This window comes from Salmo trutta, chromosome 10, assembly GCF_901001165.1.
Source record: "Salmo trutta chromosome 10, fSalTru1.1, whole genome shotgun sequence".
In the NCBI taxonomy this organism is placed as follows: Eukaryota; Metazoa; Chordata; class Actinopteri; order Salmoniformes; family Salmonidae; genus Salmo; species Salmo trutta.
In genome coordinates, this window is record NC_042966.1 from 32,799,721 (window position 1) to 32,820,560 (window position 20,840).

At 44.6% G+C, this 20,840-nt stretch overlaps 2 protein-coding genes across 3 annotated transcripts in view; one reads left to right on the forward strand and one right to left on the reverse strand.

Annotated features, from left to right (window-relative positions):
• The window catches only part of ankrd2 (ankyrin repeat domain 2 (stretch responsive muscle)), an 18,106-nt gene extending 15,700 nt beyond the window's left edge, over nucleotides 1-2,406 (forward strand). Inside the window, exon 9 of the mRNA XM_029765344.1 lies at nucleotides 15-2,406. Coding sequence (XP_029621204.1) covers nucleotides 15-131 — 117 coding nt within the window. The 3' untranslated portion in view covers nucleotides 132-2,406. The remainder of the gene's footprint in view (nucleotides 1-14) is intronic.
• The window catches only part of morn4 (MORN repeat containing 4), a 21,928-nt gene extending 3,078 nt beyond the window's left edge, over nucleotides 1-18,850 (reverse strand). Inside the window, exons 1-5 of one of the 2 annotated variants that reach the window (XR_003879765.1) lie at nucleotides 18,676-18,850; nucleotides 17,453-17,531; nucleotides 15,138-15,252; nucleotides 14,951-15,060; nucleotides 14,574-14,821 (exon numbers count right to left, since the gene is read on the reverse strand). Coding sequence is in view for 1 of the 2 variants with exons in the window: in XM_029765345.1 (XP_029621205.1) it covers nucleotides 14,673-14,821; nucleotides 14,951-15,060; nucleotides 15,138-15,252; nucleotides 17,453-17,519 (441 nt within the window). In the remaining variant the exon portion in view is untranslated. Of the gene's footprint in view, nucleotides 1-14,036; nucleotides 14,822-14,950; nucleotides 15,061-15,137; nucleotides 15,253-17,452; nucleotides 17,532-18,675 lie in introns of those variants that run through there. The other variant, XM_029765345.1, reaches the window with a different exon arrangement.
• Between the last annotated feature and the right edge of the window lie 1,990 nt (nucleotides 18,851-20,840).

Consider the following 20,840-nt stretch of genomic DNA (forward strand, 5'->3'; position numbering starts at 1 on the left):
TCTGTGTGTTTCAGGAGGGATTTACAGCAGTGGAGCAGGTGAAAGAGTGGCAGTTTGACACCAAGGAGACTCTGGAAAAACTGGACCAGCTGAGGGAGGTGGGTCTGGTACCCCCACTGGTACCTATCTAACCAGACCACCAAATCAGCCTTCAGCCCTATATTCCTCCACGTCCCACTGGTACCTATCTAACCAGACCACCAAATCAGCCTTCAGCCCTAAACCTCCACGTCCCCACTGGTACCTACCTAACCAGACCACCAAATCAGCCTTCAGCCCTAAACCTCCACATCCCCACTGGTACCTATCCAACCAGACCACCAAATCAGCCTTCAGCCCTAAACCTCCACATCCCCACTGGTACCTACCTAACCAGACCACCAAATCAGCCTTCAGCCCTAAACCTCCACATCCCCACTGGTACCGATCCAACCAGACCACCAAATCAGCCTTCAGCCCTAAACCTCCACATCCCCACTGGTACCTATCCAACCAGACCACCAAATCAGCCTTCCACACCCCCACTGGTACCTATCTAACCAGACCACCAAATCAGCCTTCAGCCCTAAACCTCCACATCCCACTGGTACCTACCTAACCAGACCACCAAATCAGCCTTCAGCCCTAAACCTCCACATCCCCACTGGTACCTATCTAACCAGACCACCAAATCAGCCTTCAGCCCTAAAGCTCCACGTCCCACTGGTACCTACCTAACCAGACCACCAAATCAGCCTTCAGCCCTAAACCTCCACATCCCCACTGGTACCTACCTAACCAGACCACCAAATCAGCCTTCAGCCCTAAACCTCCACATCCCCACTGGTACCTACCTAACCAGACCACCAAATCAACCTTCAGCCCTAAACCTCCACATCCCCACTGGTACCTATCCAACCAGACCACCAAATCAGCCTTCAGCCCTAAACCTCCACATCCCACTGGTACCTACCTAACCAGACCACCAAATCAGCCTTCAGCCCTAAACCTCCACATCCCCACTGGTACCTATCCAACCAGACCACCAAATCAGCCTTCAGCCCTAAACCTCCACATCTCACTGGTACCTACCTAACCAGACCACCAAATCAGCCTTCAGCCCTAAACCTCCACGTCCCACTGGTACCTACCTAACCAGACCACCAAATCAGCCTTCAGCCCTAAACCTCCACATCTCCACTGGTACCTATCTAACCAGACCACCAAATCAGCCTTCAGCCCTAAACCTCCACATCCCACTGGTACCTACCTAACCAGACCACCAAATCAGCCTTCAGCCCTAAACCTCCACATCCCCACTGGTACCTATCCAACCAGACCACCAAATCAGCCTTCAGCCCTAAACCTCCACATCCCCACTGGTACCTATCCAACCAGACCACCAAATCAGCCTTCAGCCCCAAACCTCCACATCCCCACTGGTACCTATCCAACCAGACCACCAAATCAGCCTTCAGCCCTATACCTCCACGTCCCACTGGTACCTATCCAACCAGACCACCAAATCAGCCTTCAGCCCTAAACCTCCACATCCCACTGGTACCTACCTAACCAGACCACCAAATCAGCCTTCAGCCCTAAACCTCAACATCCCCACTGGTACCTACCTAACCAGACCACCAAATCAGCCTTCAGCCCTATACCTCCACATCCCACTGGTACCTATCTAACCAGACCACCAAATCAGCCTTCAGCCCTAAACCTCCACGTCCCACTGGTACCTACCTAACCAGACCACCAAATCAGCCTTCAGCCCTAAACCTCCACATCCCACTGGTACCTACCTAACCAGACCACCAAATCAGCCTTCAGCCCTAAACCTCCACATCCCCACTGGTACCTATCCAACCAGACCACCAAATCAGCCTTCAGCCCTAAACCTCCACATCCCCACTGGTACCTATCCAACCAGACCACCAAATCAGCCTTCAGCCCCAAACCTCCACATCCCCACTGGTACCTATCCAACCAGACCACCAAATCAGCCTTCAGCCCTATACCTCCACGTCCCACTGGTACCTATCCAACCAGACCACCAAATCAGCCTTCAGCCCTAAACCTCCACATCCCACTGGTACCTACCTAACCAGACCACCAAATCAGCCTTCAGCCCTAAACCTCAACATCCCCACTGGTACCTACCTAACCAGACCACCAAATCAGCCTTCAGCCCTATACCTCCACATCCCACTGGTACCTATCTAACCAGACCACCAAATCAGCCTTCAGCCCTAAACCTCCACGTCCCACTGGTACCTACCTAACCAGACCACCAAATCAGCCTTCAGTCCTAAACCTCCACATCCCCACTGGTACCTATCCAACCAGACCACCAAATCAGCCTTCAGCCCTAAACCTCCACGTCCCACTGGTACCTACCTAACCAGACCACCAAATCAGCCTTCAGCCCTAAACCTCCACATCTCACTGGTACCTATCTAACCAGACCACCAAATCAGCCTTCAGCCCTAAACCTCCACATCCCACTGGTACCTACCTAACCAGACCACCAAATCAGCCTTCAGCCCTAAACCTCCATGTCCCACTGGTACCTACCTAACCAGACCACCAAATCAGCCTTCAGCCCTAAACCTCCACATCCCACTGGTACCTACCTAACCAGACCACCAAATCAGCCTTCAGCCCTAAACCTCCATGTCCCACTGGTACCTACCTAACCAGACCACCAAATCAGCCTTCAGCCCTAAACCTCCATGTCCCACTGGTACCTACCTAACCAGACCACCAAATCAGCCTTCAGCCCTAAACCTCCACATCCCACTGGTACCTATCCAACCAGACCACCAAATCAGCCTTCAGCCCTAAACCTCCACATCCCACTGGTACCTATCCAACCAGACCACCAAATCAGCCTTCAGCCCTAAACCTCCACATCCCCACCGGTACCTATCCAAACAGACCACCAAATCAGCTTTCAGCCCTATACCTCCACATCCCACTGGTACCTACCAAACCTTACCACCAAATCAGCCTTCAGCCCTAAACCTCCACACCCCATTGGTACCTACCTAACCAGACCACCAAATCAGCCTTCAGCCCTAAACCTCCACATCCCCACTGGTACCTATCCAACCAGACCACCAAATCAGCCTTCAGCCCTAAACCTCCACATCCCCACTGGTACCTATCCAACCAGACCACCAAATCAGCCCTAAACCTCCACATCCCCACTGGTACCTACCTAACCAGACCACCAAATCAGCCTTCAGCCCTAAACCTCCACATCCCCACTGGTACCTATCCAACCAGACCACCAAATCAGCCTTCAGCCCTAAACCTCCACATCCCCACTGGTACCTATCCAACCAGACCACCAAATCAGCCCTAAACCTCCACATCCCCACTGGTACCTACCTAACCAGACCACCAAATCAGCCTTCAGCCCTAAACCTCCACATCCCCACTGGTACCTATCCAACCAGACCACCAAATCAGCCTTCAGCCCTAAACCTCCACATCCCCACTGGTACCTATCCAACCAGACCACCAAATCAGCCCTAAACCTCCACATCCCCACTGGTACCTACCTAACCAGACCACCAAATCAACCTTCAGCCCTAAACCTCCACATCCCCACTGATACCTATCCAACCAGACCACCAAATCAGCCTTCAGCCCTAAACCTCCACATCCCACTGGTACCTACCTAACCAGACCACCAAATCAGCCTTCAGCCCTAAACCTCCACATCCCCACTGGTACCTACCTAACCAGACCACCAAATCAGCCTTCAGCCCTAAACCTCCACATCCCACTGGTACCTACCTAACCAGACCACCAAATCAGCCTTCAGCCCTAAACCTCCACATCCCCACTGGTACCTATCTAACCAGACCACCAAATCAGCCTTCAGCCCTAAACCTCCATGTCCCACTGGTACCTACCTAACCAGACACCACCATTTCAGCCCCTGACTTGGTGCATAGGGCTTACCTTCAACTCCCATCCTGGACAGGCACAGTGTGTGCAGGCTTTTGAGTCCTCTTAGAGAAAATAGTGCTATCTAGAACCTAAAAGGGTTCTTTGGCTGTCCCCATACCCTATTTGGTTCCAGGTAGAACCCTTTCCACAGACGGCTGTATATGGAACCCAAAAGAGTTCAATCTGGAACCAAAAAGGGTTCTTCAATGGGGACAGCCGAAGAACCCTTTTGTAACCCTTTTTTCTAAGAGGGTATCTCTCAAATGTAAATCAAAACTAGATGGTGAAGTGAGGTTTGTGCCCAGTGGGCTACCGCATAATTGATCAAGTCAGTTCACTGCAGACCTACAGTCATGGCAAACTCTCATCATCTTGTTTTCTGGTTATATTTGATGTAACAGGATCGTACCGTTACAGTAGTGGCCTGATAATATATTCTCTACTCTCCTAGTGTGTGTCTGCATGGCTCTCAGGAACATAAACCAAGCACTTTTACTTGTTATAAGCACTTTTACTGTATTTGTAATATATTTCCTGTATACCCATGCCCCTTATGTACATGGTATTTGATTCATGTGTTGTCTGCAGTGAGTATTTCTAGGACACAACAGGCTGAAGTTCAGAGATTAGTTCTGTGTGCTGTTATACCAATGAGGGTGAGACTGCTGCTTTCATGTCATCTGCTTTTGCTGAAAACACATTTTTAGAAAAGTCCTTTCAGCTGAGCAGTGTGGTGCTGGTGACTGGACTTAAAAAAGCAGCTCATTGGCGATTCTCTTCTGAAGAGCTTTAAAACCCCTGAAAAGCTGTGTTCTTGCATTTGAATCGACATTGAATTGAAGTCTGTGCCTAGTGGGGACACTACCTTGTCATATAGGCTAGTCACCTTCAGCCTATATGTAAATGTAAATTGCAGATAATCCATATGAGAATCCAAGATTCACAGTACATTCACTGCTGGCTTTGCTCTCCAACATTACACCATCCATGGGGATATTAAATCAACAAATGATGTACAAATGTATGTCGAAGTGCATTTTTGTTCTTGTTGTTAAAAGTCTTTATGAGCAGTATTTTATGAGCAGATTTAAAATACTACCAATGCAGTAGGCCCATGTGTTGATTGCATCATCATAGCTTTATATCAGCATTAGGTTTTGATTTGAAAACACATTTGGTTTATCCTCCACCATTATTACAGTAATTAAAACATTGACTGTCCATCAGCAGTTGTTCCACGTTTAAAGGTCACTGAAAAACTGTCAAATTGACAGAGGCTAGAGTCACAGACAATGTTTAGTTAACACTGGCTCTATTGTCTCTGTGGTGCCCCAGGGGTAGATGGGATGGTTGGGGTGGCTGTTTTTCCTTTGTTAAACCCCAGGATTGGGTTAGAAATGTGTGGACATACTTCCGTGGGTCCAGTGGAAATATTTTCCTGTTGTCATCATAGGTACAGTCCTGCCTGAGGGAAAACGATCTCTAGCTCAGGGCTAGCCCTGTCAGAATGTCTGTTGGTTTGATTACATGGACGTGTATCTCTGAATAGTGGAAGGACTTAAAGCAGTAGTAACAATAGTATAAGCCCTGTGAATGTGAGTTCACTGTACCTTTGCCAAGAGGTCTGGATAACTGTAAGGTTGCTGGTTCAAGCCCCACTCCATAGGTTCTCCCTAAATCACTACAATGGTATCGATTTGAGTGCAATGCCTGAAAAGCACCTGAAAGATAAAGCTATTAATATTAGTAGTAATCCTCACTTTACAGAATATGTTCCTGCCTAGTTAAATAAAGGTAAAAAAATAAATAATAAATAAATAAACCTGGTTAAAACTTTGACTTCTGAGCCATCGGGGGACATTGTTGCCATAGTGACAGCATGTTGTGTATGGATTATGTACAGAAAAGGTGCATCCAAGTGTGTTGGTTTTGAATAACAGATAATGTATGTGTATGCCAATGTTATTTATATTAGCTTAGCTATAATCAACTGCATATTTCTGTATATCATTTACCATGTAGTGTACTGCTGACATCCACACATAAAGCTTATTCCAAATAAAATACATTTCAGTAGTATATCCAGTAAGCCTCCCTTTGTAGTAGTGGGATCTCCATGTTACCTCCTCTCCTTGGTAGAGCAACATGCTCAATGCCTGTGTATTTGAGGGAGGAGATTGGATGGTTAGCTTCAACAAAGTGAGCTGCTACTGGATAGTCAATGTTCTCACACCTGATTGAGCTGCGGTGTTCAGCTATGGGTTGTTTTTAATTGTCTTTTCATTTGTGCTACGTAGGCTTTCTCACGTGAACAGGTGATGAGATAGATTACTCCCTTGGTCTTGGATGAGATGATACCCTTAACCGTGATTTTTCGACCTGTATAGTTCTAGATCATTAAACATCAACTTTTCAAAATGCACACTAAAACAATGATACTTGATACTGCATATCAACAGTCTTATATGTCGCCTTCTCTTCTCCTGAACCACATCTGCTCTGACATGAAAGAACAGCACTGGCACAGATCAAAACTACTTCCAATTAGGTCTCCACCATATTGCTCTCTTCTACACTGTATTTACAGTTAGTGAAATTGAAGAGGAGACGAGGAGACCACTATAGACTATTGAAATGAAGGAGAGGAGATGAGGAGAGGAGACCACTATAGACTATTGAAATGAAGGAGAGGAGATGAGGAGAGGAGACCACTATAGAGTATTGAAATGAAGGAGAGGAGATGAGGAGAGGAGACCACTATAGACTATTGAAATGAAGGAGAGGAGACAAGGAGAGGAGACCACTATAGACTATTGAAATGAAGGAGAGGAGATGAGGATAGGAGACCACTATAGAGTATTGAAATGAAGGAGAGGAGATGAGGAGAGGAGACCACTATAGACTATTGAAATGAAGGAGAGGAGATGAGGAGAGGAGACCACTATAGACTATTGAAATGAAGGAGAGGAGATGAGGAGAGGAGACCACTATATAGTATTGAAATGAAGGAGAGGAGGAGAGGAGACCACTATAGACTATTGAGATGAAGGAGAGGAGATGAGGAGACCACTATAGACTATTGAGATGAAGGAGAGGAGATGAGGAGACCACTATAGACTATTGAGATGCAGGAGAGGAGACAAGGAGAGGAGACCACTATAGACTATTGAGATGAAGGAGAGGAGATGAGGAGAGGAGACCACTATAGACTATTGAGATGCAGGAGAGGAGACAAGGAGAGGAGACCACTATAGACTATTGAGATACAGTCCTGGAGTAGAGTAGTATGAAGAGGGGGAGGGGAAGGAAAGGAGATCCCACCTGCAGCAGTCCACCAGACAGACCTGTTAGCTTACTATTAAACGGTTATAACAACAGGGCTGACTTAACTGCCACCGGGTATATGTCAATCTCTTTAGTCTACAGAACCTGTAGAATTCTCTGTTGTGAAAAATGATGTTGTTTGTCATGATGAGTATGATTATTTTGTTTATGGTTATTTTTATAGACTACCTGGCAGGAAACCTTACTCAAGTACACCACAAATATATGAGCCGTTTATCTTCCATTTTGATTTATTTCTTGTTGCCATAGAATCCCATTGACACTCTCAAATACTTAAGTATCTTACTGCCTGGCGTAGTGAAAAGAAGCCATTCTGAAACTTCAGATGAATGTCATGACAACCAAGGCTGACTCATTACTGTCTCACTATGAATGAGGATGTCTGGAGAGATAATATAGGACGGAAACCCTAATGAAGGGTATGCTTTCAAGACACAACAACAGAGAGACATATATGAAGGTTTAACTAATGCACATAAAATGCCGTACAAACAAAACATCTTTGCCTGTAGGCCTCCATACTAGGCTCTACATGTATAACTCAAGCTTCCTAAAATGAGTCCGATATACCAGACATGACAGACTTACACGTACATGATGTTTCAAATGCCTCACGTCAATTCACTTCATTTATTCAATGACTTCTCTATTAGAAAATTTCAGTTGAGGTACAAATTTCCAAAGACTTTCTTTGTAAAATTATCTGCAAGAGACAAACCTTCGCAGACAATACATCGTATTTGTATCTGTCTAAATCAGACCTGTCATATTATGGTTTCTTGTGGGTGGGTCATTTACAGCGTTTGAGCTTCTCAACAGCACCAGCTCTTGCCTTTTGGAGGCACCAAGCAAAATTGGGTTGGGGCCCCCACCTCACAACCTTTTGACAAGCAGATTTTTTGGGGGACCCCAAAAATGACTGGAAAGAGCGTTAGTTCTGTATGTGGCGGAACATTGCACCCACATCTATTCATCCCCTTAGCTTTGAGAGGACCGTGTTAAACACAGCAAACTGCACGATCAAATGGGTTCCAACCACAGCAGAATTCACATTATTGACAGAATTTGTATTTATTTCTGTTAACATTCACTTTGTGGTATAGGCAGCTCTTTGTCTCTTTACAGGGAAATGTTCAGGATACCCAGTGAAAGAGAACTCGCCATTATTTTGATTTGGAAGAATACATATGTGGAGAAACCTTTATCGTTGTAAGAAACAATCTTTCTATCAAATAAAAACGTTACATTTATTAATTGATTATTTTTAACATAACTATTTTCTCTAGTCTGTGTTGCCTATCGAACAAAGAGATCTCAACAAAGGTACAGATTTATTAGCAGCCAGAATGTCAGCAATAAGAAGTCTCCTGTCAATCTCTTTGTGTTTGTTATTAGCATAAATCCCTATGGGATAAGTCTTTAGCATATAGCATTGATCTCCATGTCATCCTACCCTGTGGGGAATAATGGAGTATATCTTGATAATGATGGTCTCATTACAGACACGTCTGCTTCCCAAATCCTCTGTGTCTTTAGTAAAGGCTCTAGTTATCCACCGACAAAACCATATATTTCCTCATTCAGAGTAAACTGTTAATGTACAATGGATTCATTCGGGTTTCATCACACTATAGCCATGATCAATTCTAGTAGAATACAATTCAACCCAACAGAATACAGATACCAACCGTCCTATGACTAATAATGACAAGTAACATAGGTGTGTAACTAATGGTTAATAAAGTGTCCCTAGCCTATAAAGTGTCACTTGTCCCCTAACTGAGATATACTGTAAGACACACATGTAATGCTATACACACCATAGAGAATAAACAGCCTGCTATCAGATCAACCATGTCCTTCCCTCATGTCTTGACAAAGGGAAGGATATGTGACAGAAATGTTGCATTTGTTATATGTTGTTTTTTTGAAGTATACGGACTGTGCAAGAGTTCCCTTTTACCATTTCCCTCTATTCGTTCCGTTAAAGCTAGAATCTTCCATTGGAGCAATAACTAAGCATATTCCCCATCCGTTTCGCTAAAAAGCTAAGGGAGGGTCTGGAGAAATGTAACCACTCTCAAATTCAAAGACAGAGCTATGGATTCAAGGACTGAACATCAAATGTATAATTTTAGCCATGTTTTGAGACTATACAGTGTTTGTTTAAATGTACGAACCTCTTAAGGATCCGCCCATTTTTTTCAATTTTTGCCTAAAATGACATACCCTAATCTAACTGCCTGTAGCTCAGGCCCTGAAGCAACGATATGCATATTCGTGATACGATTTGAAAGGAAACACTTTGATGTTTGTGGAAATGTGAAATGAATGTAGGAGAATAACACATTAGATCTGGTAAAAGATAATACAAAGAAAAAAACACTTTTTGTTTTGTTCCGTCATCTTTGAAATGGAAGAAAAAGGCCATAATGTATTATTCCAGCCCAGGCACAATTTCGATTTTGCCACTAGATGGCAGCAGTTTATGTGCAAAGTTTTGGACTGATCCAATGAACCATTGCATTTCTGTTAAAAATGTTGTATCAAGACTGCCCAAATGTGCCTAACTGGTTTATTAATACATTTTTAAGTTCATAACTGTGCACTCTCCTCAAACAATAGCATGGTATTATTTCACTGTAATAGCTACTGTAAATTGGACAGTGCAGTTTGATTAACAAGAATTTAATCTTTCTGCCCATATCAGATATGTCTATGTCCTGGGAAATGTTCTTGTTACTTCCAACCTCATGCTAATCACATTAGCCTACGTTAGCTCAACCGTCCCACGGGGGTACACCGATCCTGTAGAGGTTAAACAGACTAAAACAAGTGTATATTTGGGTTCTGATGGGTTCTGAAAGTTAAACTAAGCACATGAGTAATTTGTAAGTTATATTCTTCAAGAATCAATGATGTAGCAACTAAGGACTCATGCCTGTCAAAATCATAGGGTTGAACCTACTCTCTCCTTACAAATGACATCCTTGGAGAGGCTGTTAGAGTGGAAAACCACTCGAGTCATTTGAGTTGAATCCCGTCATCACCACAGCATGTGTCTCAGAGGATAGTCTGTCTATGTGTGTGTGTGTTAGCCTCATTAGGATGTCATGCTCCTGGATACACCCTCAGAACAAATGGAGGGGTAGGAGAGGAAGAGGAGGTGGAGGAGGAATTAAGGAAGAGGTTGGGAGGGGTTACAGAGGAAGGACGAGAGAACGGATGAGGGTAGAAGAGGTTGAGATAGGAGGGAAAGGAAGAAGAGGATGGCAGAGGGGAGGAAGAAGTTCATTTTGATCCTCATCAAATGAACAGTTCCCCTATTTCGACAATTTCTCCAACACACCCTGTTAAGGCAAATGTGAAATGTGTGTTTTACCTACAATACAAACATATCAATAGGTCATTATTCACATAAGTCTCAGTATAGGACTAGTTCACCAGAGCGATGCCTATTTGATCAATAGCTGAAAAATGAAATGCTTGATTCTTTAAATAGTGCAATTCCATTATGATAATCCATCTTAATGTTGTAGGTGAGAACCACTATTCAGTGAATAATAAATGAATAATGTTTTGGGACACTTCCACGTTTTCAAAGCAATACATCTGCGGGCAATGCCTTGTTCGAGACCTAAAGTGAGACCGATTCAAGACCGGAGCAAATTTAGTTTGAGTCAAAACCAAGACTGGGGGGCGAGTGCTAACCTGAGAAGCAGCCTGCCAGAGTTATCATGAAGCAGCGCTGTTCAATGTCGGTCCAGGAGGGCCGAAACACTTCTGGTTTTCATCCTCTCCTTCTAATAAGGAACTAATTCAGACCTGGGACACCAGGTGAGTGCAATTAACTACCAGGTAGAAGAAAAACCTTTGTGTGTGTTCGGCCCTCCAGGACCGACATTAAACAGCCCTGACATAAAGATATTTCAAGACCAAGAGAACAATGTGACCAGACAGGGTCCCACACACATGCATTAAGACATAGATTAAAGTACAAGTAACAGCTCATTTAACTGCATACTTTTCATTCTACTTGAATAACAATCATACCTGTCTTTATTCTATCGTCATGTTCAGTAAATCTAAGCACCCTCCTGACCTGAACAGGCGTCAGATGGAGTATGGAATTAAGATTGCCAGTAAGCAGTGTTTCCCTGTTCTAAAGTGAGATGCTGTGACTGTGTTGTGTGTTTCATTGCAGAAACATTGTCCTTGTTGTAGTTCTAATAATTTACATTTCAGACACTGTAGGCTTATGGTGACAATTGTTGTTGCTGAAATTTGCTACAGTCCTGACTGACAGACATAGAGACCAATCCCTAGGCTGTGTAGAGTCAGTAGCCCCTCCTAGCAGAGCAGGCAGGCATTCAGTTTGCTCCATGTCCATCCAAGGTATGTTCTGGGTGAATTCACACAACCACAGTTCCACACAATGAAAGGCATCCCAGTTTCCCTTTCGCTTGTTGAGGTGATAGACTTCTGCTATGTACAGAAGAGCCATAGCGGTGTACAGAAAAACACAAAATGGTGTGTAGTATAGAGCCATAAACCTGGTGTGGGCACCAAGGTGAGGCATATACCACCTCAGTCATCAGCTTCATCAATAAATGCATCGATGTCGACGTCCACATAGTGACCGCACGTACATTTCCCAACCAGAAGCCATGGATTACAGGCAGCATCCACACCGAGCTAAAGGCTAGAGCTGCTGCTTTCAAGGAGCGGGACACTAATCCGGATGCTTAGAAGAAATCCCGCTATACCCTCAGACGAACCATCAAACAGGCAAAGCGTCAATACAGGACTAAGACTGAATCGTACTTCACCGGCTCTGATGCTCGTCGGATGTGGCAGAGCTTGAAAAATATTATGGACTACAAAGGGAAACCCAGCTGCAAGCTGCCCAGTGATGCAAGCCTACTAGACGATCTAAATGTATTTTATGCTGGCTTCGAGGCAAGCAACACCGAACCATGCATGAGAGCACCAGCTGTTCTGGAACTTTAAAAACTGGCCATTTATTGATAAGCCGCGGGCCAGATGGATTACCAGGACGTGTACTCAAAGCATGCGCGAACCAACTGGCAAGTGTCTTCACTGACATTTTCAATCTCTCCCTGACCAAGTCTGTAATAACTACATGTTTTAAGCAGACCACCAAAGTCCTTGTGCCCAATAAAGCGAAGGTAACCTGACTAAACGATTACCGCCCCGTAGCACCCACATCAGTAGCCATGAAGTGCTTTGAATGGCTGGTCATGGGTCACATCAACACCATCATGCTGGAAACCCTAGACCCACTCCAATTCGCATACCGCTCCAACAGATGACGCAATCTCAATCGCACTCCACACTGCCCATTCGCACCACGACAAAATTAACACCTATGTGAGAATGCTGTTCATTGATTACAGCTGTGTTCAACACCATGATGCCCACAAAGCTCATCACTAAGCTAAGGACCCTGGGACTAAACACCTCCCTCTGCAACTGCATCCTGAACTTCCTGACGGGACACCCCCAGCTGGTAAGGGTAGGCAACCCAATTTCTGCTACGCTGATCCTCATCAATGGGGCCCCTCAGGGATGCGTACTTAGTCCCCTCATGAACTCCCTGTTCACCCATGACTGCCTGACCAAGCACGACTCCAACGCCATCCTTAAGTTTGCTGACGATACAACAGTGGTAGGCCTGATCACCGACAACGATGAGACAGCCTATAGGGAGGAGATGAGAGACCTGGCAGTGTGGTGCCAGGACATCAACCTCTCCCTCAATGTGAGCAAGACAAAGGAGATGATCCTGGACTATAGGAAAAGGAGAGCCGAACAGGCCCCCATTAACATCGACAGGGTGGAGCGGGCCGAGAGTTAAGTTCCTTGGTGTCCACATCACCAACAAACAATTATGGTCCAAACACCCCAAGACAGTTAAGAGGGCACGACAACACCTTTTCCCTCTCAGGAGACTGAAAAGATTTGGCATGGGTCCCCAGATCCTCAAAGAGTTCTACAACTGCCCCATCAATAGCATCCTGACCGGTTGCATCACCTCCTGGTATGGCAACTGCTCGGCCTCTGACCGTAAGGCGCTGCAGAGGGTAGTGCGTACGGCCCAGTATATCACTGGGGCCAAGCTTCCTGACATCCAGGACCTCTATACTAGGTGGTGTCAGAGGAAGGCCCAAAAAAAATTGTCAAGTCACCCAAGTCAGACTGTTCTCTCTGCTACCGCACGGCATGCGGTACCCGGAGCGTCAAGTCTAGGACCAAAAGGCTCCTTAACAGCTTCTACCGCCAAGCCATAATACTGCTGAACAATTAATCAAATGGCCACCCAGACTATTTACATTGTTTTTACACTGCTGCTACTCACTGTTTATTATCTATGCAGAGTCAGTTAACCCTTACCTACTTGTACAAATTACCTCGACTTACCTGTACCGTCGCACATTGAATCGATACCGGCGCCCCTTGTATATAGCCTTGTTATTGTTATGACATTTTTTTGTTACTTTTAGATTTTATTACTTTAGTTTATTTAGTAAATATTTTCTTAACTATTTATTGAACTGCATTGTTGGTTAATGGCTTGTAAGTAAGCATTTCACGGTAAGGTCTACACTTGTTGTAGTCGGCGTATGTGACAAATAAAATTTGAAGGCAGAACAGCACTGGTGTAGCAGGACACAGAAAGGCAGGGCAGAGAGAGAGACAGAGACAGAGACAGCGAGAGCATGACAGGGTTGGGGTCAATTCTGAATTTAATTCAACCCATGAAATGCCAAATTCTATTTAAATTGCCCACACCCCACAGGAAGCAGACTTTGAAATGAAGGAAGTAGACATTTAATTCAAACCAATTCAAAGAAATTTAACTGAGACATGAAAGTTTCATTCCTTTGACATATATTTTACCAAAAGCATATGCAACTTATTACTACAAAGAAAACCCCATTTAAAATATTAACTTGATTATAACTCAGAGGTAATGTTAGGTTTAACCTACAGTATGTTATACATAGTATTAGTAACTGTACATTGTGCATAGGCCAAGTGATGTGTAGAATAAATTAGACATTTGAATTTAAATAAAATACATTGAATTAAATTATACTTCCTTTAATTCAAATTCAATTCTTCTTTCTGTGGGATGTGGCTAATTCAAATTCCAGAATTTAATTGGAACTAAAGACCAATTCACAACTCTATTTACAATTGACCACAACCCTAGTGCATAACCCTGTTGTCCATCCCTGAGTGCCTGTATGAGGACGTTGTACCCTGGCCATGGTTGCGACCCATTGTTCCACCATTTTGGATCTAAGATGAGTCCAGTTGCTGAACATAGTGTCCTGGTGGGGTCTCGGGTGTCTGCAGGGTCATAGAGCCAGACTGCGGGCGGTCGAGGCGGCTCCCTGTGCCTGCAGTACCACCCCTTGGCACTTCTCCCTCTTCTGCAGCTTGTGGTTCTCAAACAGGCCCTCATTACGCGGCACACCATGGTTCCCATCTGGAAACGTCAGTAACCCTGGACAACAGACAAGATGGAGGATGAGCTGCTGATTGGAATACAAAAAATAAGAACAGCAAGATTGGGTAGTTGTGTTTGTTTTGCAACTGTTTCTTCTACTAGAGCCTTGTGGTTTGATGAACGTACCATATCCCTCCACACGACCACTCTTGAACTCTCCTTCAAACTTCATTCCATCAAAGCGACTGAAGACCCCGGCTCCCTGGAACTTCCCCTGGGTAAACTGACCCTCATACCTAGGGATGAAGAATTACAAAATATGAAATAAAGAAGATGTACACACGCACGCACACACAGACACACGTACACACACCTGGATCCGTCTGGGAAGAGGAGCACCCCCGAGCCTTGGAACAGTCCATTCTCAAACTGTCCCGCGTAGCACGTTCCATCTGAGAACTTCAGCTGGCCCATTCCATGTCTCCGACCTGAGAAAATACAGGAAACAACATTTAAGTTATTAAACACAGAAACAGAAAATACAACAATCTGAGCTGTTACATTACTTTAGAAATGCAGCATTTCTTCCTTCCTTATCATCAGATAATTAAACCTACTGCATGGCCCAATGCTCTTGTAATAGGCTACTTGATCGGTTGATAATCTGTGCTTCTTGGCACGAGTCCTGAATACACACCATTTTGAACTGTAATCTTCCTTCCCTCTATCAACTAGAGGTTTAGTATATTAGGATACCATCTGCCTCCTTAAAGTTGTCTAATCCAGCAGGTTTAGTATATTAGGATAATCTAGAGGTGAAAGAAACACACACCTATTTAGGTGAGGTGCTGGCTAGCGGACTGGAACACTTGAAAAATAAAGGAGAGCCACACACTCTAGGAGCTCAGATGCAAAACTATTTATGTCCAACGTTGAGACAGACAAACTGTCTTTATACCCTGTCGAAACGTTGGACATAAATAGTTTTGCATCTGAGCTCCTAGAGTGTGCGGCTCTCCTTTATTGTTTTAAGTATATTAGGACACCATCTGCCTACAGTCTCCTTAAAGTGGTCTAATCCAGCAGGTTTAGTATATTAGGACACCATCTGCCTACAGTCTCCTTAAAGTGATCTAGTCCAGCAGGTTTAGTATATTAGGACACCATCTGCCTACAGTCTCCTTAAAGTGGTCTAATCCAGCTGGTTTAGTATATTAGGACACCATCTGCCTACAGTCTCCTTAAAGTGATCTAATCCAGTAGGTTTCTAACAGGGATTCCTACTTCAGAATCTGTCTGCGAATGATTACACCACACACACACACAAGAATTCAAGGAATTCATGTGTCTGCTGCCTGTATGATCCAATACAATATGCATGTGGCTGTTCTCTCCATATTTTTTTTAATTTTACTAGCCATATAACCCTAAGAATGTGTACTTAGCCAATCATCTACAGGTCGGATACAAGAAAGTTTAGGATATTTATTCTACATTTTACAGTAAACGTTACGGTATATAAACTGCAATCCTGCTCTCTTGACCTTATTTGACCTTGGATTGGACGTCTATGCTCATTAAAACCGTGGGAACTGTTCATTACAGGGCTGTGTTGTTTGAGGGAGCTGACATTTTAAACAAAGAGTATGTTTTAACGATCTCAAGTTTAGAAATATTCTCGTGAATATTATAGTTCCTCCTGGCAGATGTGTTTGGCTGTTCTGCTGCTTGAACTTTGTCTCCTCAACAGGGGTTGAGTCTGAGCTTTCTAGTGTGTGTTTCCAAAAGCAGTCCAAGGTCTATTCCTGATGGGGCGGCAGGTAACCTAGTGGTAAGAGTGTTGGACTAGTAACCGGAAGGTTGCAAGATCGAATCCCCGAGCTGACAAGGTAAAAAGAGGTGGAGGTCAGCCTTGACGTCATGAGTTAAAGGTTAGTTAGGATTTGGCTTAATAGACTACGACTGTGTGTGTGTGTGTGTGTGTAGTCAGAATAATAAGATCAAACACTTTTAGAAATGGGGAGACACATGTTTGTCACATATGTTTCTATGTTTAAAAACCTAGTCTGGTGCCTTACAGAAAGAACAAAGGACAGGAGGAAGACAAAGGGCTGTTAAGTTCACAGTATTCCCCCAACCCCCATCCTCTCACTGGTATTCATCCTGCCCAGATTACCCCTAATTACTGACAGCACCAACTACTGAATAACTAAATAAATAGGTACAGTTAAGACACAGAGAAACAGACACAGAATACTGTTAGTTAAGACAGAGAAACAAAGCCACGGGAGACTGGTAGGTAACATATTATGGAGTCAGAGACACCAGGGGACTGCCTAGATAGGCTAGCTGCTGGTAATGAGGCTGTAAGGATGTTATATCCGACAGCTCTGTGGATGAAAATATCTGTCTGATGCTCCCCCCTGAAGATATTACGCTCAGATTATTCAGCCTATGAATTGAGTAACCTCTTCAGTGTGAAGGCTTCACAGTAATATTAGAACGCAACACGGATTAGAGAAAATTACCAGACTCTCATATACATGAAGGCCTACATACCAGTATAAAGCATGATTCACTGATGCTTTGGCACCATATTGATCAGCCACTATATGTGCCTACTGTACAGTATAATGATGTCAAATGAAGTGAACTTGATAAAGAAGGTTAATAGAGGAGATGTCTTGCCTTCTTTCCACTCCCCGTGGTACTCCTCCCCAGTGGTGTAGGTGAACGACCCTCTCGTCAGAGTCATGGCTCCTCCGCTCTGCACACACACGCACGCACACACACGCTGTCTTAACGTAACCCTGACGTTAGTGTGACCTCAGAGGTACAGTATGTTAAAGTCAAGGGGAGAGAGGGCTGGGGAGAGGGATGGTGAGAGGGGATAGAGGGATGGATGGTGAGAGGAGGGGAGGGAGGGACAGTGAGATTAAGGGATGGGGAGAGATTGAAGGATGGGCAAAGGAGGCTGGGGAAAGACGAATGGAGAGATGTGAGACAAACGGATAGGCTGAGGTCAAGGAGAGGATGGACAGAAGACAAGGATGGATGGATGGAGAGAGAGAGAGAGAGAGAGAGAGAGAGAGAGAGAGAGAGAGAGAGAGAGAGAGAGAGAGAGAGAGAGAGAGAGAGAGAGAGAGAGAGAGAGAGAGAGAGAGAGAGAGAGAGAGAGAGAGAGAGAGAGAGAGAGAGAAGGGACGAGGTAGGCGTGGGGGCAGAGGACTGGTGCTGAACTCCAGAGGCACAGCAGGAAAGACAAAAGATCAATAGCTCTCCAGAGAGTGTACTGTCGAGTGTTCACACTTGAGGTGGGCTAGCTAGCCTATGGACAGTGCATCACAAAAATCTAAAGCAGGGGCCTCTACTGGACTCTGAATGGTTTTTACACACACAGACAAAGGAAAAGGGGAATATGTGTTGGAGGATTAGGATTGGCAAAGCGTCCCTTAATTTTCAATCATTTCTTATCAACTTGCAGCAGGAATATAACCTAATCAGTCAGAGAACTTGATAAGGTAGGCTATTCGCTGCCACATTGCCATGTGAGAGAAATGCTGCCAATGATGTAATTCAAGTATGAACCCGTTGACACTGGATGAGTAATAAATTATTCAAAGACTCGTCTATATGTAAATTAGGCTACAGTGACACCGCTCTCCCAATGCAGCTATATTCTCACCTGTAAAACACCTAGTTGAGTAATCCTAGGTGATCACACGTCTGCCTTCATACATGTTGTCAACATTCTTAATATTATTTCGCCGGCGTATCGTCTATCATGTCTGTATATTACAGTAGCTACTGTAGCTACTGTAGCTACAGTAACTGAGCCAATTTGGACAAATCCTGAACTGCATTCTATTGACAGTGTACATAGCCTACAATCAAATAACCAAACGGCTTACCTGTGCGCTACCTTCTCTGTCTCTGGAGCATTGGAATCCACCTTTACGACATTAGCGAGTTGATTTGACGATTAGAGAGCAGAAGCACATATCGACTAGTGGACATTATAAGCCTGCCGCTATAAGCTTCAGTGTTCCTGACGCGGACCGTATGGCATCACTACGCGCTTACATAGCCGTGCTGTTTCATTGCAGGGCTTAGTCTGCCGCTCATTTAAACCCTGTTCTGATTGGTTTGATGTGTTACAGCAGTGGTTCCCAGACTGTGGGGCACGCCCCCTGGGGTGGGGGACGGGGGACGGGGGGGGCGAGGTGTCGGCAGGGAGGCGCGGGTTCATAAAAACATATACACTACCGGTCAAAAGTTTTATAACACCTACTCATTCAAGGGTTTTTCTTTATTTTTACTATTTTCTACATTGTAGAATAATAGTGAAGACATCAAAACTATGAAATAACACATATGGAATCATGTAGTAACCAAAAAGGTGTTAAACAAATCAAAATCTATTTATATTTGAGATTTTTCAAATAGCCACCCTTAGCCTTGATGACAGCCTTGCACACTCTTGGCAATCGATCAACCAAGCATGAGGTAGTCACCTGGAATGCATTTCAATTAACAGGTGTGCCGGAGAAGAAGGCTGCCGTTTTACGTGTCCCAAACCGATTGTTTTTTTGTTTGTTTATTTGCGTTGTTTTAACTTGTTTTTTAAATTATTTTTAAAAATAATGTTGCCGCTACCGTCTCTTATGACCAAAAATAACTTCAGGACATCAGTTCTGCAATTACTCACCACGGACTGCCAGAATCCTTTTTTTCATTTAACGAGTCTGACGAACCCGACGCGAATGATACACTGCTTTCTCGGGGACAGGCCCAGATCCCTGTGATTTGCGTGATGAGGAGGCAGAGAAAATAGGGCCAGAGGGCAGGCTGTCTTCTGAGAATTCATAGGCGTTCGCATAAACCCCCACCTTCTATTCTGCCAGCAAACGTGTAAACGAGCAAGAGGCGGCGCTCCTAGTGGCCTGGGACTTTAATGCAGGGAAACTTAAATCCGTTTTACCAAATTTATATCAGCATGTGCAACCAAAGGGGAAAAAACTCTGGACCACCTTCACTCCACACACAGAGATGCATACAAAGCTCTCCCTCGCCCTCCATTTGGAAAATCTGACCATAATTCTATCCTCCTGATTCCTGCTTACAAGCTAAAATTAAGACAGGAAGCACCAGTGACTCGGTCAATAAAAAAGCGGTCAGATGAAGCAGATGCTAAGCTACAGGACTGTTTTGAAAGCACAAACTGGAATATGTTACAGGATTTCTCCGATGGCATTGAGGAGTACACCCCATCACTCATTGGCTTCATCAATAAGTGCATCGATGACGTTGTCCCCACAGTGACCGTATGTACATACCCCAACCAGAAGCCATGGATTACAGGCAACATCCGCACTGAGCTAAAGTTTAGAGCTTTCAAGGAGCTGGATTCTAACCCGGAAGACAACAAGAAATCCCACTATGCCCTCCGACGAACCATCAAACAGGCAAAACGTCAACACAGGACTAAGATCATTCGTACTACACCGGCTCTGACGCTCGTCGGATGTGGCAGGGCTTGCAAACCATTACAGACTACTAAGGGAAGCACATCCGAGAGCTGCCCAGTGACACAAGCCTACTAGACGAGTTAAACTACTTCTATGCTCGCTTTGAGGCAAATAACACTGAAACATGCATGAGAGCACCAGCTGTTCATGAAGACTGTGTGATCACGCTCTCCACAGCCGATGTGAGTAAGACCTTTAAACAGGTCAACATTCACAAGGCCCTCAGGGCCAGACGGTCAACCAGGACGTGTACTGCGAGCATGCGCTGACCAACTGGCAAGTGTCTTCACTGACATTTTCAACCTCTCCTTGTCCGAGTCTGTAATACCAACATGTTTTAAGCAGACCACTATAGTGCCTGTGCCCAAGAACACTAAGGTAACCTGCCTAAATGACTACCGACCCGTAGCACTCACGTCTGTAGCCATGAAGTGCTTTGAAAGGCTGGTATTGGCTCACATCAACACCATTATCACAGAAACCCTAGATCCACTCCAATTTGCATACCACCCCAACAGATCCACAGATTATGCAATCTCTATTGCAAT